This window comes from Passer domesticus, chromosome Z (genome assembly GCF_036417665.1).
Source record: "Passer domesticus isolate bPasDom1 chromosome Z, bPasDom1.hap1, whole genome shotgun sequence".
In the NCBI taxonomy this organism is placed as follows: domain Eukaryota; kingdom Metazoa; phylum Chordata; class Aves; order Passeriformes; family Passeridae; genus Passer; species Passer domesticus.
Window position 1 is genome coordinate 11,729,106 of NC_087512.1, and position 18,784 is coordinate 11,747,889.

At 37.2% G+C, this 18,784-nt stretch overlaps 1 protein-coding gene across 3 annotated transcripts in view; it reads right to left on the bottom strand.

The window, feature by feature from the left end:
* Positions 1-463: 463 nt before the first annotated feature.
* LMBRD2 (LMBR1 domain containing 2) overlaps positions 464-18,784 on the bottom strand; it is a 31,821-nt gene continuing 13,500 nt past the window's right edge. For 2 of the 3 annotated variants that reach the window (XM_064405266.1, XM_064405267.1), the window contains exons 10-18: positions 18,414-18,595; positions 17,506-17,639; positions 17,191-17,296; positions 16,412-16,509; positions 14,524-14,627; positions 12,321-12,367; positions 10,436-10,538; positions 9,140-9,269; positions 464-6,668 (exon numbers count right to left, since the gene is read on the bottom strand). In XM_064405266.1, coding sequence (XP_064261336.1) covers positions 6,608-6,668; positions 9,140-9,269; positions 10,436-10,538; positions 12,321-12,367; positions 14,524-14,627; positions 16,412-16,509; positions 17,191-17,296; positions 17,506-17,639; positions 18,414-18,595 — 965 coding nt within the window. In that variant the 3' untranslated portion in view covers positions 464-6,607. Of the gene's footprint in view, positions 6,669-9,139; positions 9,270-10,435; positions 10,539-12,320; positions 12,368-14,523; positions 14,628-15,414; positions 15,643-16,411; positions 16,510-17,190; positions 17,297-17,505; positions 17,640-18,413; positions 18,596-18,784 lie in introns of those variants that run through there. The other variant, XM_064405268.1, reaches the window with a different exon arrangement.

An 18,784-nucleotide genomic window follows, 5' to 3' on the forward strand; every position in this document is an offset into this window, starting at 1 on the left:
AGATGTAGTCAACTCCTTTGCTGTGCCCATCTCCTCACAGCTGCAGTGGATCAGTATCTTCTTTTATTCTCACCAGTGGCCTGGATGAACTAGAAGGAATTATGTCCTAGTATGAGTTCTCACAGAAAACAAGAAGAGATGTACAGAACCTACCTTTCATCCCACCTTATGCCCCACATGAATACTCAGTGCCAAGTCAGTCCCAGAAGCACAGAGGATACTCACAGGTTTCCCTGACAACACCAGGTATGCAATATTCTTCTTGATTTCCTTTCTAAATCTGCCTTCAAGAAGATTCAAAATGATAACCAAAACAAGGTTGTATTATCTTCTAAAGTATGAATATACTTTTAATAAAAGTATAACTTCCACCTGGAAAAAAGAAATAGGTCAAGTTCCTCTAAAAGACTACTTTCAAAAACACCTCAGAGAAGTATGAATATCTAAAATACACCAGGGAAAATGTATTGCAGAAATTATTTATTTCATGCCAATTTAATTATTTGACTATATATATTGTAACACACATTTCAAAAATATAATCCAGTACAACAGTAATTCAGAACACTACAACGAAAAATGTTTAACTCTGTGAATTTCAAAACAAGGTCTTTATGCATACATACTTGTATCATAAGGCAAAAGAAGATAGTCTATCCATAAGCAGCACTCCTACAGCCTATCTTGATATACACTGGAGAATGGAGGTCTATTACTAAACCTCTACTTACAAATGAATTCCCTTATCTTCCAGATACCTCTACAAAAACATAATGTATTTCTATTGAAAATAATGAATTTCTACAGTGACAGCTAAGGTATCACTCTGAAACTACTAGTTCACAGGAATATGTGAAATATAACAACATTATCCTGAGAAAATAACTGAAGCTGCATACTAAAACACACACATGCACACAAAAGCATGCTGAGGACTTTGTTCCAATGCATTCTAAGAGAAACAAAGAATAAACCTGATTGGGCTTATGATATGACCCAAATGGAGGGTACCAATTTTTTTTTTTTTTTAATTTTTTTTTTTTTTTTTTGCTAGGAATGCTGAATTTCTGTTAACATAATCAAATGGTGTAGGAGTGTCTCAGCTTCAGATTAGACTACTTAATTAGAGGCACAGCTAGTATTAGGTGACTGCCATGAAGCAGCACATATTCCTGCAGAGCCCATTAGGAAAAAGGAATGTAAAAGTTTTAGAAAGTTTACAAGATTCACAACTAAGCTGCTCTAAAAAAAGTTAACAACTTTTTGAATTTCAAAGAAAAATTAAAAAGCTAGGACACAATATATCCCCTTAGTAGTGTTATTGTTAATAATTAAGATGCACCTATATGTCTGCAATGAACCAGTCAGATTTTCTAAGGAGCTTCATAAAAAGTTTTCCTTCATAAAGTGTTCTCTATTTGGTATTATGAATGCCCCATAGATTTCAAGTAATTAAAGCAATAATGAAAATTGAAACTAAATGTAGTATTTTTCACATAATATTTACAGTATTCCAAGACAAATTTAATAAAATACAAATTACCATAATCATACAAAATCATAGTAATATTTTTTAATATTTCCTATGTAAAAATCATTGTTCATGTTGTATTTCAAAATAGCACAAATAAATATTGAAAAGGCAGCAGCTTTCCACCATTCCTGTTAATACTGTTAATGACTACTTTACATGTGCTTGATTGCAAAATAAAGTCAGATTAGATACCATCATTTTTCCAGTAGTGTAGTTTATAGAAGCAAAAAGTTTCTTTTTTTCTTAACACTTTAGTTAAATAAGAAGCTATGTCGTCCTTTGCCCAAAGCAAACTATCACTATGAGCACAGATTAGAAGTTACATATCTCTTACCTTCCCTCATAAAACACTGCCACTGCCTCCCTTCACAGCTGACAGATGCACCCCTCCTTAGCTGAGTAGGGCACATATTTCCCAATATACATATCGAAATATGTATTAAGAAAAAGAGAACTACAAATCCAGTAGGAGTAACAAGTTTGACTACAGCTTTTTGCCTATCCATACTTTTTAAGAATTCCAACACTGATTAGGTACTGTTTTCACACTGCTTTTTGAAGCTCATTGTGACTTGCACACATTATTTTACTAATTTAAATCTTTGACAGGAAGACATTCAAACATTTGTACTTAACTTGGGTGGGATTTCTCATGTTTTGGTGTTCACTGATAGAGAGAAAACTGCAGAAATTATGGCAAGAAGTATACACTAACTGCTCAGTAATTCAGACAGTGAAACAATAAAGAAATATATAATTGACATTCTTTAGCAGCAAATAAGTATGACTCTATATATACACTGACAGAAAAATACGTTAACACTCAGTTTCCAAAAGCACAGTTTGCAAGGGAATTGTATTTAAAATCACCTAATTTGGAACATCAGAAGTGATGGAGGAACACTGTTAGTCTAGAGTACAGTCACCACTTAAACATATCAAAGCTAGTTTTAACTTCATTTAGCTGCAGGACTACTGGGACTGGAGCTGCAGAAGGGAAGAACCCATCAAGGGTTGCCACAATCTGTCTGAAAAGCACCATGGAATCCCAGAACAGTTTGGGTTGGAAGGCATCTGTAAAGGCCACCTAGCCCAATGCTCCTGCAACCAGCCAGCACATCTTCACCCAGAACTGAGTGCTCAGAGCCATGTCCAGCCTGGGCTTGAACATTTCCAGGGACAGGGTATCAACAGCTCTCTGGAGTGGGGTAAATCCTTAGGGACACAGCCCCCAGCCAAGTTCTGCATTTTTTGTTCTAGCAGTAACCAAACTTGTTTGAAACTAGCTCAAGTGGACAGCAAATATTATTCTTCTACAGTTGTACAACATATTTCTTTATTGAAAGCATTCCAGATTCAGTCATATGAACCCATAATGAATTTTCAAAACATACATTAAGTTAGCCAATAAACAGCATTTAATTAGAGCCTGGATAACTCCTGGTCAGCAATACACACTACGGAAAAAAACTTGACTTCACTTATCAACTCCTTGTTCAGCTGAACAGCATCCAGGGAGTATGTGACACCAAGCATGATACAGAGAATTCTTTAGAGCTTTTCAGAGCTCAAAAAGCAGCCATTGGTTCTCCCTTACTCCACTGCAACATCAAAAATGTTCAGCTCAGAATGTCTGTGTTAGAATCTGAAATCCCACTGCCATTAATTTATACAGTTAACTCTTCAAATTACTGTATTCCAATGAAATCTGCACTAGGGACTAATTACCTGTTATATATAAAATCTTGACCATGTTTCCCCTGAAAATTCTGTTTGCAGCCATTTCACTGAGGGGGGGAAAAAACAGACCCCAAGAAGGCTCAATCCCACTGTCTGGTCACCAGGGAGTAGGTAAGGTTATTTCACAGATTTTCAGAAAACAGGACTCTCCTTCGAATAGCTTTTCTACTGGCCCTGAATTAGATCCCTTTGAAGTGACATCTCAAGAGTTAAACAAAGAGTTTGAATTTTATTTCTGCCAAAGATTTTTATAAATAAACTGCTGATCCAAATTTTTTAAACAGAAATATAGAGTCTAAGAACATTCATGTGGATGGGTGCCCAAGAACATATACAACACCTTTCATATAAGGATGAATTCAAGATAGCACTACTAAGTAGTTAAAAAAGAAATTAAATAGGTGCTACCATAGAATTCCTAAAGAAATCTCTGAATAAAGAGACTAAGCTTCTCAACTTCCAGTCCCTGATAAGACTCAAGCCTAAGACTTGGAACAAGCTTTTACAAACATAAAGTACATAAACTAAAAAGTGACCTCATCTGAGTAGTCTGGAAATTGCATGAGCTTGAATGCCTGTGGGTATGGCTGACATTCACCTAAGAACAAAACTGACAATTATTGTATGTCTGCTAATTTATTAATATAATTATTTCTATACAAATTTTTTTTTCCTTCATAATAACAATTCAGTGTTTCAAAACAGGCAGATCAATGTATTACAAATACCACTATTGTTACAACACATGTACTAAAATCACAGGAGGTAGAGTTAGATCCCCATTAACAATTACTTGAGAAAACACAGACTATTTAAAAAAATTACTAGAATACGTCATTCATGAAAACTTACTTTTCAGAATAACTCATTCCTAACTGCTTTAAGGGATGTGTTTTTTAAGCATGATAAAGAATGTATGATAAAAACATGTTCTCTTTTAGTTTTCAACATAACTTTGCAATAAGCACATAAGAAAGCTCCCAAGTGGTAAAGATTTTAGACAAACTGGAAAAAAGCAACATTTTAAATTATTCAAATTACCAAAGTTATCATGAATTTGACCGCATCTTTTACCTTATGATTATATTTGAAAATTCATACAATTAACTATGATTTAAAAATATGCCTACACTAATGAAATTAATGTGAAGCTTTTTTACACTGTTAATAATTGGCATTTTTGAATGGCAAAGTATTACTCTTTTTGCAACAACCTACTGCAAAATACAGGCACCTTAAAAACTGATACATAATGCAACCAGGGTATTTAGGATATTAGAAGTGTTTACCATTACCTAGTCATGCTATGTATTTCCCTTCTTTTAAAAAAAATACTCTACAGTTTGAAGCCGTGCCTGAGGTGCGTGCAAATTATCACATTTCAGTATTTAAGTTCATCTTCATAGTATGTTTCTTTTACAGTTACAAAAACACTAGAGTGCCATGATTTTGAATCATTACATCCGTAAAGATCTTAAGCAGACATTGTATCTTCAATAATGCATTCTTGCTATTGCACATATGTTCATATGACAGTGACACTCGGGTCCATACTCAATTTCAACTATTTACACATGCTAAAATCATATATCTGCATATAATGTTGGAAAAGAAAAAATACAGCCTTTTTTAACCAACACACATTGCTCCAAAATTTATACCAAAAAAGATTCATGGAATCACAGAGTATCAGGATGGGAGGAACCTCAAGAGCTATCTGTTGACACCAAGCTGCATGGTGCAGTTGATAGTGGAGGGAAGAGAAGCCATCCAGAAGGACCTGGCAGGTCCTACTTGAGAGGTCCATCTGTGCAAAGTAAGGACAAGGTCTTACGCCTGGGTCATTGCAATCCCAGAAAAAGCTTACAGGTTGGGCAGAGAACAAACTGAGAGCAGCCCTGCCCAGAAGGGCTTGGGGAAGCTGTGGGTGAGAGGCTGCACATGCCCCGGCCATGGCACTGCCAGCCCAGAGAGCCAAACCTGTCCTGGGCTGTAGCCATGATATTTTATGAAAAATCTTTTCCTAGGATTTTTCCCATCCTGAGGAGCTGAGAGCCTCAGGAAAGAAATGTAAACAATAACTATCTGCTGCTGTGGAATGCAACAGGTGCATCTTTCATTGGCCCATGTGGATTGTTTTCAATTAGTGACCAATCACAGCCACCTGTGCCGAGGCTGTGAGCAGTCACAGGATTTTTGTTATGTATTCTATTCTATTCTTGTCTTTGTGGCCTTCTGATCTTCTTCTCTCTCTGTTCTTCTAGTATAGTTTTAATGTAGTATTTTAGTATAATATATAAGATAATAAATCAGCCTTCTGAGCAAAACAGAATCAAGCCTCGTGTCCCCACGCATGAAGCATCTACCAAGACAAGACTGGGCTGCATCCAGAGCTGGGCTCCAGCACAGGAGGGACAGGGACCTGCTGCAGTGAGCCCAGAGGAGGCCACCAGGTTGGTGAGAGGATTGGAGCACCTTCCTCAATGAAGACCAGCTGAAAAAGTTGGGGCTGCTGAGCCTCGTGAAGAGAAGGTTGAGTTCCTCACAGGAACCTTCCAGTGTCTGAACATGCCTAAAGGGATGTAATAAACTGCATTTGGAAGCGCCACCTGGAGTCCCACATCTCTCATTTAGGTTCTTAGGGAAATGAGTGAAAATTAGAAGAGGACAGATTTAGATTAGTTATGTTAAGAAATTCTTTACTGTAAGGGTGGAGAGGTACTGGCACAGCTTGCCACACAGAACTTGTGGAATGGGTGCTCCATTCGTGAGTGTGTTCAAGGCCAGGCTGGATGGAGGGCTGAACAACACCAGAAGGTGTCCCTGCCCATGGCAGAGGGGCTTGAAATTAGATGATCTTTAAGGTTCCTTCCAACCCAAACCATTCTGTGACTATGATTTTACAGTCCAATCTTTCTCGGCAAAAGCACAGATGATATAACTGCACCTTGGATGCATCAGTGTGCTCTCACAGCATTGGTTAAAATACAAAATTAAAAATTCCAAAAATCTCTTCCCCAACTTAGACTGTTACAGTTCAAGTTGAGCCCTAGGTATATTTATGAGTTTACCATCTATTAATTTTAAATAGTTTTCTCCTTTTGGTCATGACACAAAAGCCCACACTGATGCACAACAGTATCTACAACAGCAGAAGCATATTCCTATCACAAGTGGTGAAGTTATCATACACGTGCATTTCCAAAAGAATTGTTCCTTCATGTTTTTTTTTAAAGAGTCTTTGATGGTTCAGTGATATATCATAAATACAGTATTTTCCAAGCAATGAGTAGGAGCTAGATGACCACTGTATTTTCCTCAGCTTTGATAAGCTTAGACATCATCAAATATTTTGCTTCGAGACATTGACAGGTATCTTCCACCAGGCTGGTACCTGCAGAATCAATTTCAGAAGTGAAAAAGTGTCACAGGAAATGGAAAAATAAAGACCCATTAACTCATCTAACTCTCTTTGCAATCTTACTCCTTAACTCCAGTGAATGATGAATTTGATGTTCGACTAAATTAGTTTCCATGAGAATTTGAGAGACAGTCATCAAATTAAACCTCATGTGACCAAGTTATATGAATACTGAGAGTCTTAAAGAACGATATTTCCTAAAACAAAGGAAAGAAGTTGGATGTTTTGGTTGAGCAGGACTTTTTTTGAAAACCCCAACCACACCAACTAAACAAACAAACAAAAACCCAAAACACAATAAACCTAAACAAACAACGGTACCCCTGTGGATGCTGTTTAACAGTACATATCATGGGGTATTCTTAGAAGAAATACAGTATCAGAGATAATGCCTGCATCAAACAAATACCTGCATGCTTATTGGTAAAAGAGAAACTTCACAAATTGTTGATCAAATATATTTTAGAAACACTTCAAAGTCCAACACAGGCACAATGAAGCTGCTCACTGTAGTATTTAGTAAAATCTGAATGAACACAAAGCCAAAACCTGGTTTCCTAACTGTCCTTGTTGTCCAAAAATGTTCTATTTATTGCAGAAGCTCCAGTTTTGAAAATCAATGTTACATAAGCTACTTCTAAACTAACTGAAATTCCATCTGCAATGACTTTTGACTTATTGTTTCCATTAAATGAAATGAAGGTTACTGGGCAAAGCTCAGCTAAGCTTTGAAGCTCCTGATTTTCTTTTTAAAGAAGAAGTTTAGAAAGTTCCACTTTGCAAAGCATGTATAGATTCCCGAAGACTTCTGACACTGTGCTTGAAAAGTATTTGCTCCAGAATAATTATATATGCATACTCCTCTTTTTAGTAGACAATCCCTTTTACACTGCATGGAAGCCAACTAGTGACAGAAATTCTAGGGTAGAATATTCTCTTTATAAAAAACTTTTGTGTTTAAAAACCTCCAAGTGTTCAAATGTGGTGATGAGACTAAACCAGTTGTCTGAATCAACCTGTGAAACCTGGCACTGCCATTTCGCAGCATTCTTTACATGTTTCTGAGCTGGCATTTGTTTTATTATTATAGATAGAAGTCCACTGAAACAATTACTTTCTGTGACTCTTTTTGATGGGGGTAAAATAGTTTTAGCTGAAAAACAATTAATTATAAGTTTTTATATGTAAATTTGGAATTATTTTTCATTTCTACACTACAACCACCCCTCCAAAAAAAAAAAAGCACCCATACAATGTATTGCTTGTTTCTGAAATATAAGCACAGCTTAGCAGTTACATAAGGTGCTCTGTGACTGGGGAAATTTGATGTTGCAGTCACAACCACAGAATCACAAAATTCTCTGCTACAGACAGAGCTACATAGTGCTATATCAATGATATACTCTGTTCAGGTAGTTCAGATTTTAGTTTATTTTAGTAGTTCCGAGATCTGATTCCCAGCTGTATTCCTGCAGCAGATCCTCTAACATTCCATCTTCTTTCCTGCTGCCCTTTCATAATGAATTTTATGCTGGGAAATCAAGTGAGCTTTCTCCAGCTAAGCTTTGTAGGAAATCCGGGAAAACCTTACACTGTACATCTGTCTGTTGAGGCATACATCTAGACCTGGCTGCTCTGTGTGCAGCTGCAGGTTGTGCCCTGGATGTCAGGAAATGGGAGCCCCAGGCAAGGTACCATGAGCAACAAAGGGCACAGGGAACTTTGTCCCTGCCACTGGACTGGACACTCGTAGAGCGTGCAGGAGCCACGGGCTCAGCTGGAAGAGTCTGAATTACGGTGCACATGGGCTGTGAGGGTGTAAAAGCTCGGGGATTCTTCTATTTGGGGTTCCTCCCCAGAGGCACCAATTTGAGCTGTTATACCGTCACCTCACCATGATTAGAGGAACCAGGTATCTGAGACTTTGCTATGGGAAACCTGCGGTCGAGCTGGAAAGAGAAAATTTTCTGACTGTGAGAGTGGGGTGAATAGGGAGGGAAAGGGGGGCTTGGTCCCCCTGGGTCCTTGGGTTATTGGAGCTGCCTGTGGTGATGGGGCTTCAGTCCCAGCAGTGGAAGTCTGGGTGGCACAAGTGTGACACCCCCCAGACTGTGCCATGAATGGTCACACTGGGATGTGTCCTTAAGATGCATGTCATTCGCTAGTTTTATATGCCGAGGATTTCAATTATTCCATATATAACATTATATCCAGCTCAAATCTTACTCTGACATTTCTAAAAAACCTGGAACACATTCAGGTTTTAATAGGTCTTAAAATTATTTCCTTATTAGAGGGGAAAAGAAAGAAAGGAAAAAAGTTAGATGAAATTATAAACTTCATTTACAAAACTCTTATTATGAAACATTTGATACAGCTGTCATAGGTCAGAAAACAGAAGACAGTAGAAACTTTTAACTGAAATTACAGAAACTATTCCTCACCTTCCCGAGTCCGATTCAAGGGGGTCATCATTAACAGAGTCTGCATTAAAATCCAAAGGTTCTGCATCCTGGAGGAGTTCTATTCTATCTCTTTCAGTCCTACCATTTGAACGGGTATATTTTGATAGTGCTGAAAAGTGAAAGGAGTCAAAGACACTTATTTTTTTGTGAACAGCCTGGAGGGTATGGAGACATCAAATTTTAAAAACCATTATGAATAACAAAGCAATCTCACCCACTACAAAAGTGCAATTATTTAGAGTAAATTTAATATTAGGCTAAACTTGCTCAAACTATTTCAATTTTGTATCTCCAAAGAAATGCAACTACAACTTTCACCCCTCCAAGAGGTTGAGATCTATCTTGCAAAGAATCAAGGAAAATAAGAAACTACTAGCAAGCATTACTTTAAAATCATCCATTCATCCTCCCAGCTTCATGCTTTAACTAAGCTGTTCAGACCAGTTTTTTGTTTGTTTTTGTTTATTTATTTTTTTTAAAATCAATCTCATGAGTTGTTTTGCAGTTCGCTCTGTGACTTTCACTAGGTCAGTACCTATGTCTTGTTTTAGAGCTGGAATGCTACATAATCACATGATGAACATTAGAATGCAACTGCAGTAAGTCTACCACTAAAAATTTGCAAGTTTGTACAGAGGAGAGAGAAATCTACCAGTGTTTCTTAAAAGCATATTAAAAGCTTCCCTCCTCCCCTTTTTCCTCCTTTTTCTTCAGTTTCATTTTACTTGTTGTAAGCTTACAAGAGCACAAAAAGTACAGAAGAAACCATACACATTCTGACAGAATTTTCTGAAGTCTAAAGCATTCAAAAACAAAGTATTTTACTAATAGACATTATTAAATGAAGGTATATACACTTATATGATGTTACATTTGTTGGTCATCTGATTACTCCATTATTCCAGTCTGAGACAGCTCACTTGCAAGCAGAAGAGGTAAATTTTAAGATTTACAACACCCAACTTCAGGATGTATAATGAAGTTTTTTTGTTGGCAACTGCTACTCTAATGGCAATCATTATATATCCATAAGACCAAGTAATTGGTCTGAAGAATAGTAAGAATCTCCGATCCCAACTAGTTGGAGATGGAATGAAATATAGTACTCTTCTGAGTGCCTTAAATGGGAAGGTGACAATGAGCTACAGAAGCGAACATTATCAGCACAGCATCTAAGACAAAAAGAATATTTGAAACTACTTTCACATCCAGTGCTGTGAAGAAAATGCACTGAAACAAAACAAAACGAACTTCCCTCCAACCCACAAAGCTTACGTCTGTTGGTGTTGGTCTCTGAGAAGCTGGATTCTTTCTGGTCTGTGTGGACAGCTCTGCTTCTGGTGGAATCATCTCTATTTCCATACCGCTCCTTCCATTCCTGGAAAAAACCACCAAGAAAAATGTAAGCTGGGAGGAAAAAGGAACACAGTGACTGTTCAGTACCTAATTACAGGAAGAATTTTTGTTTCATTTTAAACTCAAAATGTGCTCCTTCGCTAAACCAGTTATCAAAATTGTTCTTAAGAAAAAGACTTTTATAAAAGAAATTGCATTCCAAATCTGCTCTCAAAGTTCAGCCAACTGCTCTAAATTACGGTGGGAACTGCTGCTTTTATTGATCACTACTTCCATCTACTGGCAAAATGGAAAAATAACAAGATGCACATAGCACAGAAGACTTTGTAGCATAGTGTCAGGTCATTTCACTGTATATTAGATGTATCATACACTTGCTATTTTGCTTCCTAACGAGTTCAAGTTTTAAAACTACAAGATGGAGGGAAAGGATCTGTCCTAGGGTGATGTTATGATGCTTGTATCCCCAACTGTGTGTTCTGTTTATGCTGGGTATTGTATTCTGCACCTTCAAGACTGGCTCTGAGAATGAATGGAGGGAGAAGAAGCACGGAGTTTGTTATCAGGGACTGCACTCACTCACTCACTCCTCCACATTCAGTGGGACTGTGCTGTCTGGGCAAGGACAGGGCAGAACAGGCCCTCCTTTGCTTTTTAGTTAGTTTAGCTGGCTGAGGCAGAGAAGCTCCCTGGACTGGTGCTCTCTCCCTTTTCTTGGAACCATTCAAACCTGCTCCAGACGGGGTCCCGGCGCACCAGAGCTCGCACTCTGTGGCCTCCGGGGCCTGCTCTGGGCAGGGCCTTTCCCAGCGCCCGAGGCCCTGATAACAGAGCGACCCCTCGCAGAGACTTTCTGAATTTCTCATCTCTTCCGAGCAGTGGGTGAGTTTTGTCATCTGGTATTGTTCATTTTGTGTGCTGGGGAGTGCTTGGCCTGTTAAATAAACAGGTTTTTTCTACTTCTCTCCGATGAAATTTTTCCCAAGCCAGTTTTGGGGAGGGACCGTGTAGGTTTGCTTTCTGGGGGGACCCCTTTTGGAGGTTTTCAACCAAATTTGCCCTAAACCAGGACAGGATCAAAAGAAAGGTCTATGCAGTACTGGCTGTCAGCTAGGATTAAAGTATACATGATCTTGGAAAACCAAGAGGTTTTAGTCCCAGTACTGTCTTGCATGCATCCTTTCTCTCATCTGCCTTTTACTGTGACTTTCTAGACTAGATTTTGTTATAAACTAGTGAAAAACTACAGCTTCACAAATCTTTCCATACAATATGCACAGAAAACATGACTTTAATCAAATATTTTGTTTGTTACTCAGTGGAAATTATGAATTCTGTCTTAAATGTAATTCCCTCCTCTGGCAAAAAATAAAATAAAACCTGTGCCTATGACTTTCCAATCAGCAAACAAAACAATAAATTTGGGAGGAGTCCACATTTCAGTATGACAACTCTGCAACTGCAGTTATTTCAAGCAGAGCAGTATCAGTATAAGAGACTGGTAATATGCTATTCTAGATTATTCTGTATCCTAGTAATCAGGACCCTTTTTAATGCTTGTTGTACATATTGGCATACACCACAGCATCACTGAGTAACAGCAGTGTCCAAGTAGTGTCATTAAAATTGTCCTCTAACCTTCTATAAATAACTCCTAATCAAGACTATTCAGCAAGATTAAACTGATTCCATAAATTATTTGTGACTCTTTTTTGTGAAATAGGTAATTCTGAATTAAATGTCCATGATAAATCCTATCAAATATTGCAGTATAATGTTATAATGAACCAAACAAATCTCATACCCTTCTTCTGTTTTCACCTTCCTCCTGCCTCTGTCGTTTTCTTTTCTCTAAAAATGAAAAAAGAACTTTGTCTGAGCTCCATATATGGAAAATCATTAGCATTTAAAAAAATAAACAATGAAAATCTGAAGTCAACTAATGAAGATTCTTATTGAAATACATGACGTTTACAATTAAACAAAAACAAAAAGCTGCTTGTCTATCATTATGGAATTTCCCATCAAAATTATTTTGTCATGATGGTATCTTGGATCACAGCATAACATTTGGATACCAGCTGGCAAAGCAAAAAAAAAAGAAGAAAAAAAATCAAACAAACCCTTAGAAATAACTGGGAAAGTGTGATATTAAGAAAAAGAAATGAAGAAAAAACTTCAGCATTTTTGAATCAAAAACTTCAAGAAATTCTGTGAGGCCCAGCTACTTTGGGGGATTACCGTGTGACCCAATTACTTTGTGTCCTATCTGTTATAAAGCTGGAAGTATAACATTACATATCAATGTCATCACCTCTTATTTAAGGGAATGAAACTTTGGTCTTTCTCCAAAAAAAACCATACTACTATAAGTAAACCCAGGTTTTGTTTTTCATCGACTGTGGGAATAAAGGTATTCCATAATATAGCACTGTATCCAGAAATTTTAATTTCTAAACATTTATTCAAAAATTACAATGGCTTTTTGCAACTTAAGAAATACTTTCAATTAAAATTAAAGTAAAATTAAAAGCTTTCCATGCCAGCAGATAATTCCAGTTCTACATAAAAACCATGCTTTCTCTAATTAAACACAGCTGTTGACACAGCAAAAAAGACTGAAGGAAATGACTTAATTTGTGTGGCTCAATCAACACACACAAAAAAATTAGTTTGCTGATGATAAAGACAATCTAAATTGTCTTTATGACAGATTACACAAGGACCTGCTAAGGTATTATTTGTTCAATAACACACTGTAATATATTTAGAAATATCTAAAATTCAGGTACTGGATGAGTAAAACTGGTACCTCATTTAAAATGTCAATGAAGTCCATCAGTGGACTTTACATAGTGACCACATTGCTCTAAGTTTATTGCAGTTTGTGCTGTGGCCTTCATCAGTACAGCTTTCAAAATACTGACAGTATGCTTTTTTTTCCTGCAACATCTGAGACAAATGTAATCCAAAAACATGCCATATAATGAAGAAAAGATTGAGGCACTTAATGCATTGTTTCCTCAGTCTTTATGACTGAGACCAGTTACTGTCTCAGTGCCAGGTTCCCTGAGCTGGAAGGCAGGGATGGTGAACAGAATAAAGTCCCCAAAATCCAGGGGGATCTGATCAGTGACCTGCTACACTGCATGGACAGACACAGCTCTGTGGGGCCAGATGGGATCAACCCAAAAGGACAGAGGGAGCTGGTCAAAATGCTCACCAAACCACTTTCCTTTAAATTTTCAATTGGGTCACAACAACCCCATGCAATGCTAAAGGCTTGGGACAGAGCAGTTGAAAAGCAGCCTGTTGGAAAAGGACCTGGGAGTGCTGGCTGAGAGTGGCTGAGCATGAGCCAGGGTGTGTCCAAGAAAGCCAATGGCACCTTGCTTGTATCAGCAAGAGTGTGGCCAGCAGGACCAGGGCAGTGACTGTCCCTCTGTGCTGGATACTGGAGAGGCCAAATTTCAAATCCTGTGTCCAGTTCTGGGTCCCTCAAATCAGGAAAAATATTGAGGTGCTGGAGTGAGTCCAGAGAAGGGTAATGGAGATGGGGAAGGGTCTGGAGCATGTGTCTGATGAGACACAGCTGAAGGAGGTGGAGTGGTTTAGCCTGGAAAAGAGCAGGCTCAGGTGAGAGCTTATCACTTAACAACTCCTTAATAAGAGGGTGTAGTGGGGTAGGGGCTGGTCTCCCAAGTAACAAACAACAAGGTAAGAGGGAATGGCCTGAAGTTGTGCTACGGAAGTTTGGGTATTAGGAAAAAAATTCTTCACTGAAAGGGTTGTCAGACATTGGAATAGGCTGCTCAGGGAACTCTTGAGTCACCATCCTTGGAGATATTTAAAAGATGTGCAGGTGTGGCATTTGCGGACGTAGTTCAGTGGTGAACTTGTCAGTGCTGGATTAAGGGTTGGACTCTATCTTAGAGGTATTTTCCAGCCTTGAGGACTCTATGGTAGTATAATTTTACAGGGAGATTATGACAGAAGGCCTAATTTACCTCTTCTGATTAGCTCTTTTCCTTCATCAATCAAATCAGAGGTCATTTCACTATCACCCATGAACTGCTGGAATCCCAAAAGATTCAAACAACGAGTTCCTAAACTGGTAAAAGAAGAAGCAATTTCCTTTGTTAATTTACAATTAGTAGTTTATATACATTACAGGACACAATGTAAAACAAACTATTCAGAACTGTATGAACAATCCAAGTAAGAAGGAAAAACAAAGAAGGAAAGATAGACTATTATACCAGCTGAGAAAACAGAAAATTCAGAACTCAGAACGATAACTGGTGACCCAGAACAGCAGGATCACCTAGGTGACCCAGAACAGTAGCACACTCCTAAATACAATTGGAAGTGATAGAATAACCCTATTCATACAGACATTAAAATGCATATAGTCTGAGAGTAGTGCAAATGACACTTGCTTTAAATGTGTCTAATGTGAGACGCTTGCTTTAAATGTTCCCAGATACGACAGAATTTGTACCTACAATATGTCATCAACTCTTCTTTGCCAGAATACAATTACTATAAAAATTCTCTTTATTCTAACTTCTCTGTTTTTCAAACAGTAATAATACAGGAAATCCACTTTCACCTCAGGGTTTCACTCAGGAGAACGTGTTCTGCATACTTTTAAGCTGTAGGGATGCTGGCTGCCCTTCTGGATACCCATTGGCAGCAGTCAGATAGCAAGCTTGTTTCACCTTTTTAAAGCCAGTCCTGGAACTACATAGCATGAAATCACTTCCATCTTTTCAACTTCACAACAGAAAACACAACTGCTGTTTTAGTACGGTTTTCCATCCTCCAAACTGGAGTATTGATATATTTTTTTCCTTATACTACCTTAAGACTACTGGATTAAACACAGGAGACTCAGCTTTCCTCAACAGATTTTAATTCAACCTTTGTTTTTGCATCTATCTTTACTAGCAGAAGTCATTAAAGCAACCCTCTCTCCTTTAATTTCTATTCTTCCTTTTCACTTTGGCATTCAAGTTCCAGGATGATCATGATGGACAAGAGGTCAAATTTCTCTTTTCTTGCTATTTGCTTTCCTGTTTGTTGTTTGTTTTGTTTGTTTTTTAGCTCCAACACCACTTTTGTCACTTAAATTTAAGGTAAGCAGGGAAAACTCACAATTAGATACTTGTTACTTACTATCTATAGATATACGTACAATATTAATGCATAACCAAGGTATTTCACTACATTGTACTTGACTGAAAACACAGAGATTGCTTCTGACTGAATGGTAATGTAGAATTGAAGACAATAACATAAATGTGTATTTCAGCAAGATCAGACTAAAAGTATCTCATCCCTTACAGTGATCAAAAGCAGACATTTTGAAATTATAAAGCAAGAATGTACCAATGTTTTCCACAATTACCCTTCCAGCCTCCAACAAACTGTGGTTTAGGGAAACAAGATCAAATTACTTAATACAGTATGTGTTACCAGAAGTCTGATAACATCAGAAACTTGATATGAGTCTGTTAGAAAGTTCAATATCTAAAACTGCTGCTAGTGGTACTTAATTTATTAGAAAACTTTGGTGAAAACAGCTTTCTCATGATAATTTTAATCTCAAAAGCACAATCTAAGTGTCCCCAGGCTCCAAAGTTTGAACAGATCATCCCTTAAAATCTAGGAATGAAGTTTAAATTAACTCAGTTATGAATTAATCCAATCTGTATTTTTAAATGTACACATTTCACCAATATAAATAGAAATCTGTGGATTTAGGTTTTGCATCTTTGTTAGAATGACACAACTCAACTGCTGAAAAAGGGGTACTGAATCTCTTCCTGAATTGGATTAAACTAGTTTTATAACGTAAAGAATCATGGAGGCTCTATCTTGCAAATCACTTACCTGAAGTATGTAGCAATACAGAGAATGACAACAAGCATTGGGTAGTATATATAGAATCCATCTGCAATGAAGGACAGCACTCTCATGGATCCCATTATCTAGGGAAAAAAACACACAAGAACAAGATCTAATTAGATATATTTTACATAAACCCATGAAGATTGTGCCTTCTCACATAAATACACAATCCTTCACAGTAACTGAAACAAAGGCAATATTATCACAGATCTGCCTGGGAATAAGCAGATGAAAAGGTCACCTCCAGCACTCTGAGGTTTCTAAAATGCTAGACATTGTAGTCTCACTCACTCTTGAACAAGGGCAAATCTGGTGGATTTTTTTCATCTGCTGTGAAGAGTCTCTAGACAACACAAAGAATCTAGTTACTAACAACAAAGACATGAGACATAACTTGCCACAGAAACCAATAAAACCAAACTCACTGGTTTTCAATAGGAAGTTAGGATTCCCTATCTATAGGAATGCCCTATATGCTAAAGCCACTAAAAGCTAAAACAACAGGATTGATATTAGGAAATTAAGAACACCCTAAATTCTAAAATACAATACTTTACTTTCTTAAGATAAAGAGGAAAAAAAAAAAGCTATTGATGACTTCTAGAAATCATTACTAAACTCCTTGCCTATAACCAAGTATTTTTTACCCTGTTGGAAAAATTGAAAAGATTTGAATATCTGAATCTTACTATAACATGTATTTAAAAATACTCTATTCTCCAAACCATAATGAAAGCTCAAACCCATATTTTCTTACTTACAGATGTATAAGCAGTTGGCTGAGTCTTTTTGTGAGAGATTGTTGCATCCATATGGGTCAAGCCCAGAAAGTTCAAGCACAATGGTGGAGTAAGACGGCAAAATAACCTGCACAAATGCAAGAGGCAACAGCATTTAAGAGAGTTTCTTACATAACCTACAAAATCATAACTGGATCTATCATAAAACAACGATGTAGAGCTCATTAGGAATTACATTCATAAATTACAAATTAAAGGATGTAAATGAAAGTTTCATGGACATTTTCAATTCAGTATTTGAATGGAACACCTGTAAAACATACACCAAATACTCACATGCCACTGAAAAGGAGACTGTATGCATCTGTCTGATGATGTGAAGCTAAGTAATAATAGTTAAATACACGGATCCTGAAGACAGTAGAGTAAACACAGATACTTAAGAAAAAGATGGTAAGAAAACAGGCCATCTAGGGGAAAAAAAAAAAGTGTTGTTAAGTTGCTTAAATGCTGCATTCCATTAAAGGTTTTAATGTGTTCAACAGATAGCCTCTCACATGCAGAGACCATCTCCAGACTTTATTTTTCATTTTTCACCAACTCTGAGAATAATTTTGGGAGTTTTTCAGAACTATTTAAACCAGAAATTCTAATTAGAACATTTTACACATAAGCTAACACAGCTGTCCCTAGAAACATTCTACTATTTCTTGTTGATGTAAATAAAATTGCTGTAATTGCTTCAATAATTACCATGACTGAGGTGGCATTTAGTCCCACAAAAAAAGGCATAAACCCAAGTGTTTTCAAATCAGCCTTTGCTAAGTATACTGGAATTTTTCAGCTCAGTATCTTTACTGATAAATTTGTGCACACATATGCTAGCCACACCTTTGACTGGATTCCTGGTCATTTGCAAATTCCTGTTTAGGAAACTGAGGTCACACACATGGATTTTTAGACAGAAAGTCTAATTAACACCTATCTTCCAACCTAATGTTTCAGAAATTACTCTACACAATATTCAGGCCAGCTGCATCATGCCTGCACCTGGTATTTGAGTTTTAACAAGTGGGAAAAGGCAGACTTCCTCCACACAAACAAAGTCTGGTATCATATATTTAGAGACCTTGTGAAAGTTGACAGATTATTTAGAGATTTATTTTTAATTAAATTTTATCTACTGCTGTTATCACAACCATTGATCTGAAAATAGTTTTTTCAAGGGATTATCTCCAACTTACCTCTATGTATATATAATTGTATGTCTTTTCTGCCAGCTGTATGAAAACCGCAAATAGTGACAGAACTGGTTTTGTGCTGAAGAATGTGCACTCTGACCACACCACAATTACAGAGAACGTGGCCAGCACAACTGCAAGCACTCTGTAAAACCATGGTCGGAGAAGGCACTCCCAGTACCACTCTGGAAAAAACAAACACACATATGTATCCAGAACAGGTTAATGAAAATTATACAACCAGAAACAGAACCCTCTCACAAAAGGCTTCAAAGTTTGCTGTTGCTTTATTGCAACACATAACTGCTACTGAATTTGTAAATAAAATTGAGGCTTATGGCCAAGAGCATAAATTATTATCTGATAGCTCTTCC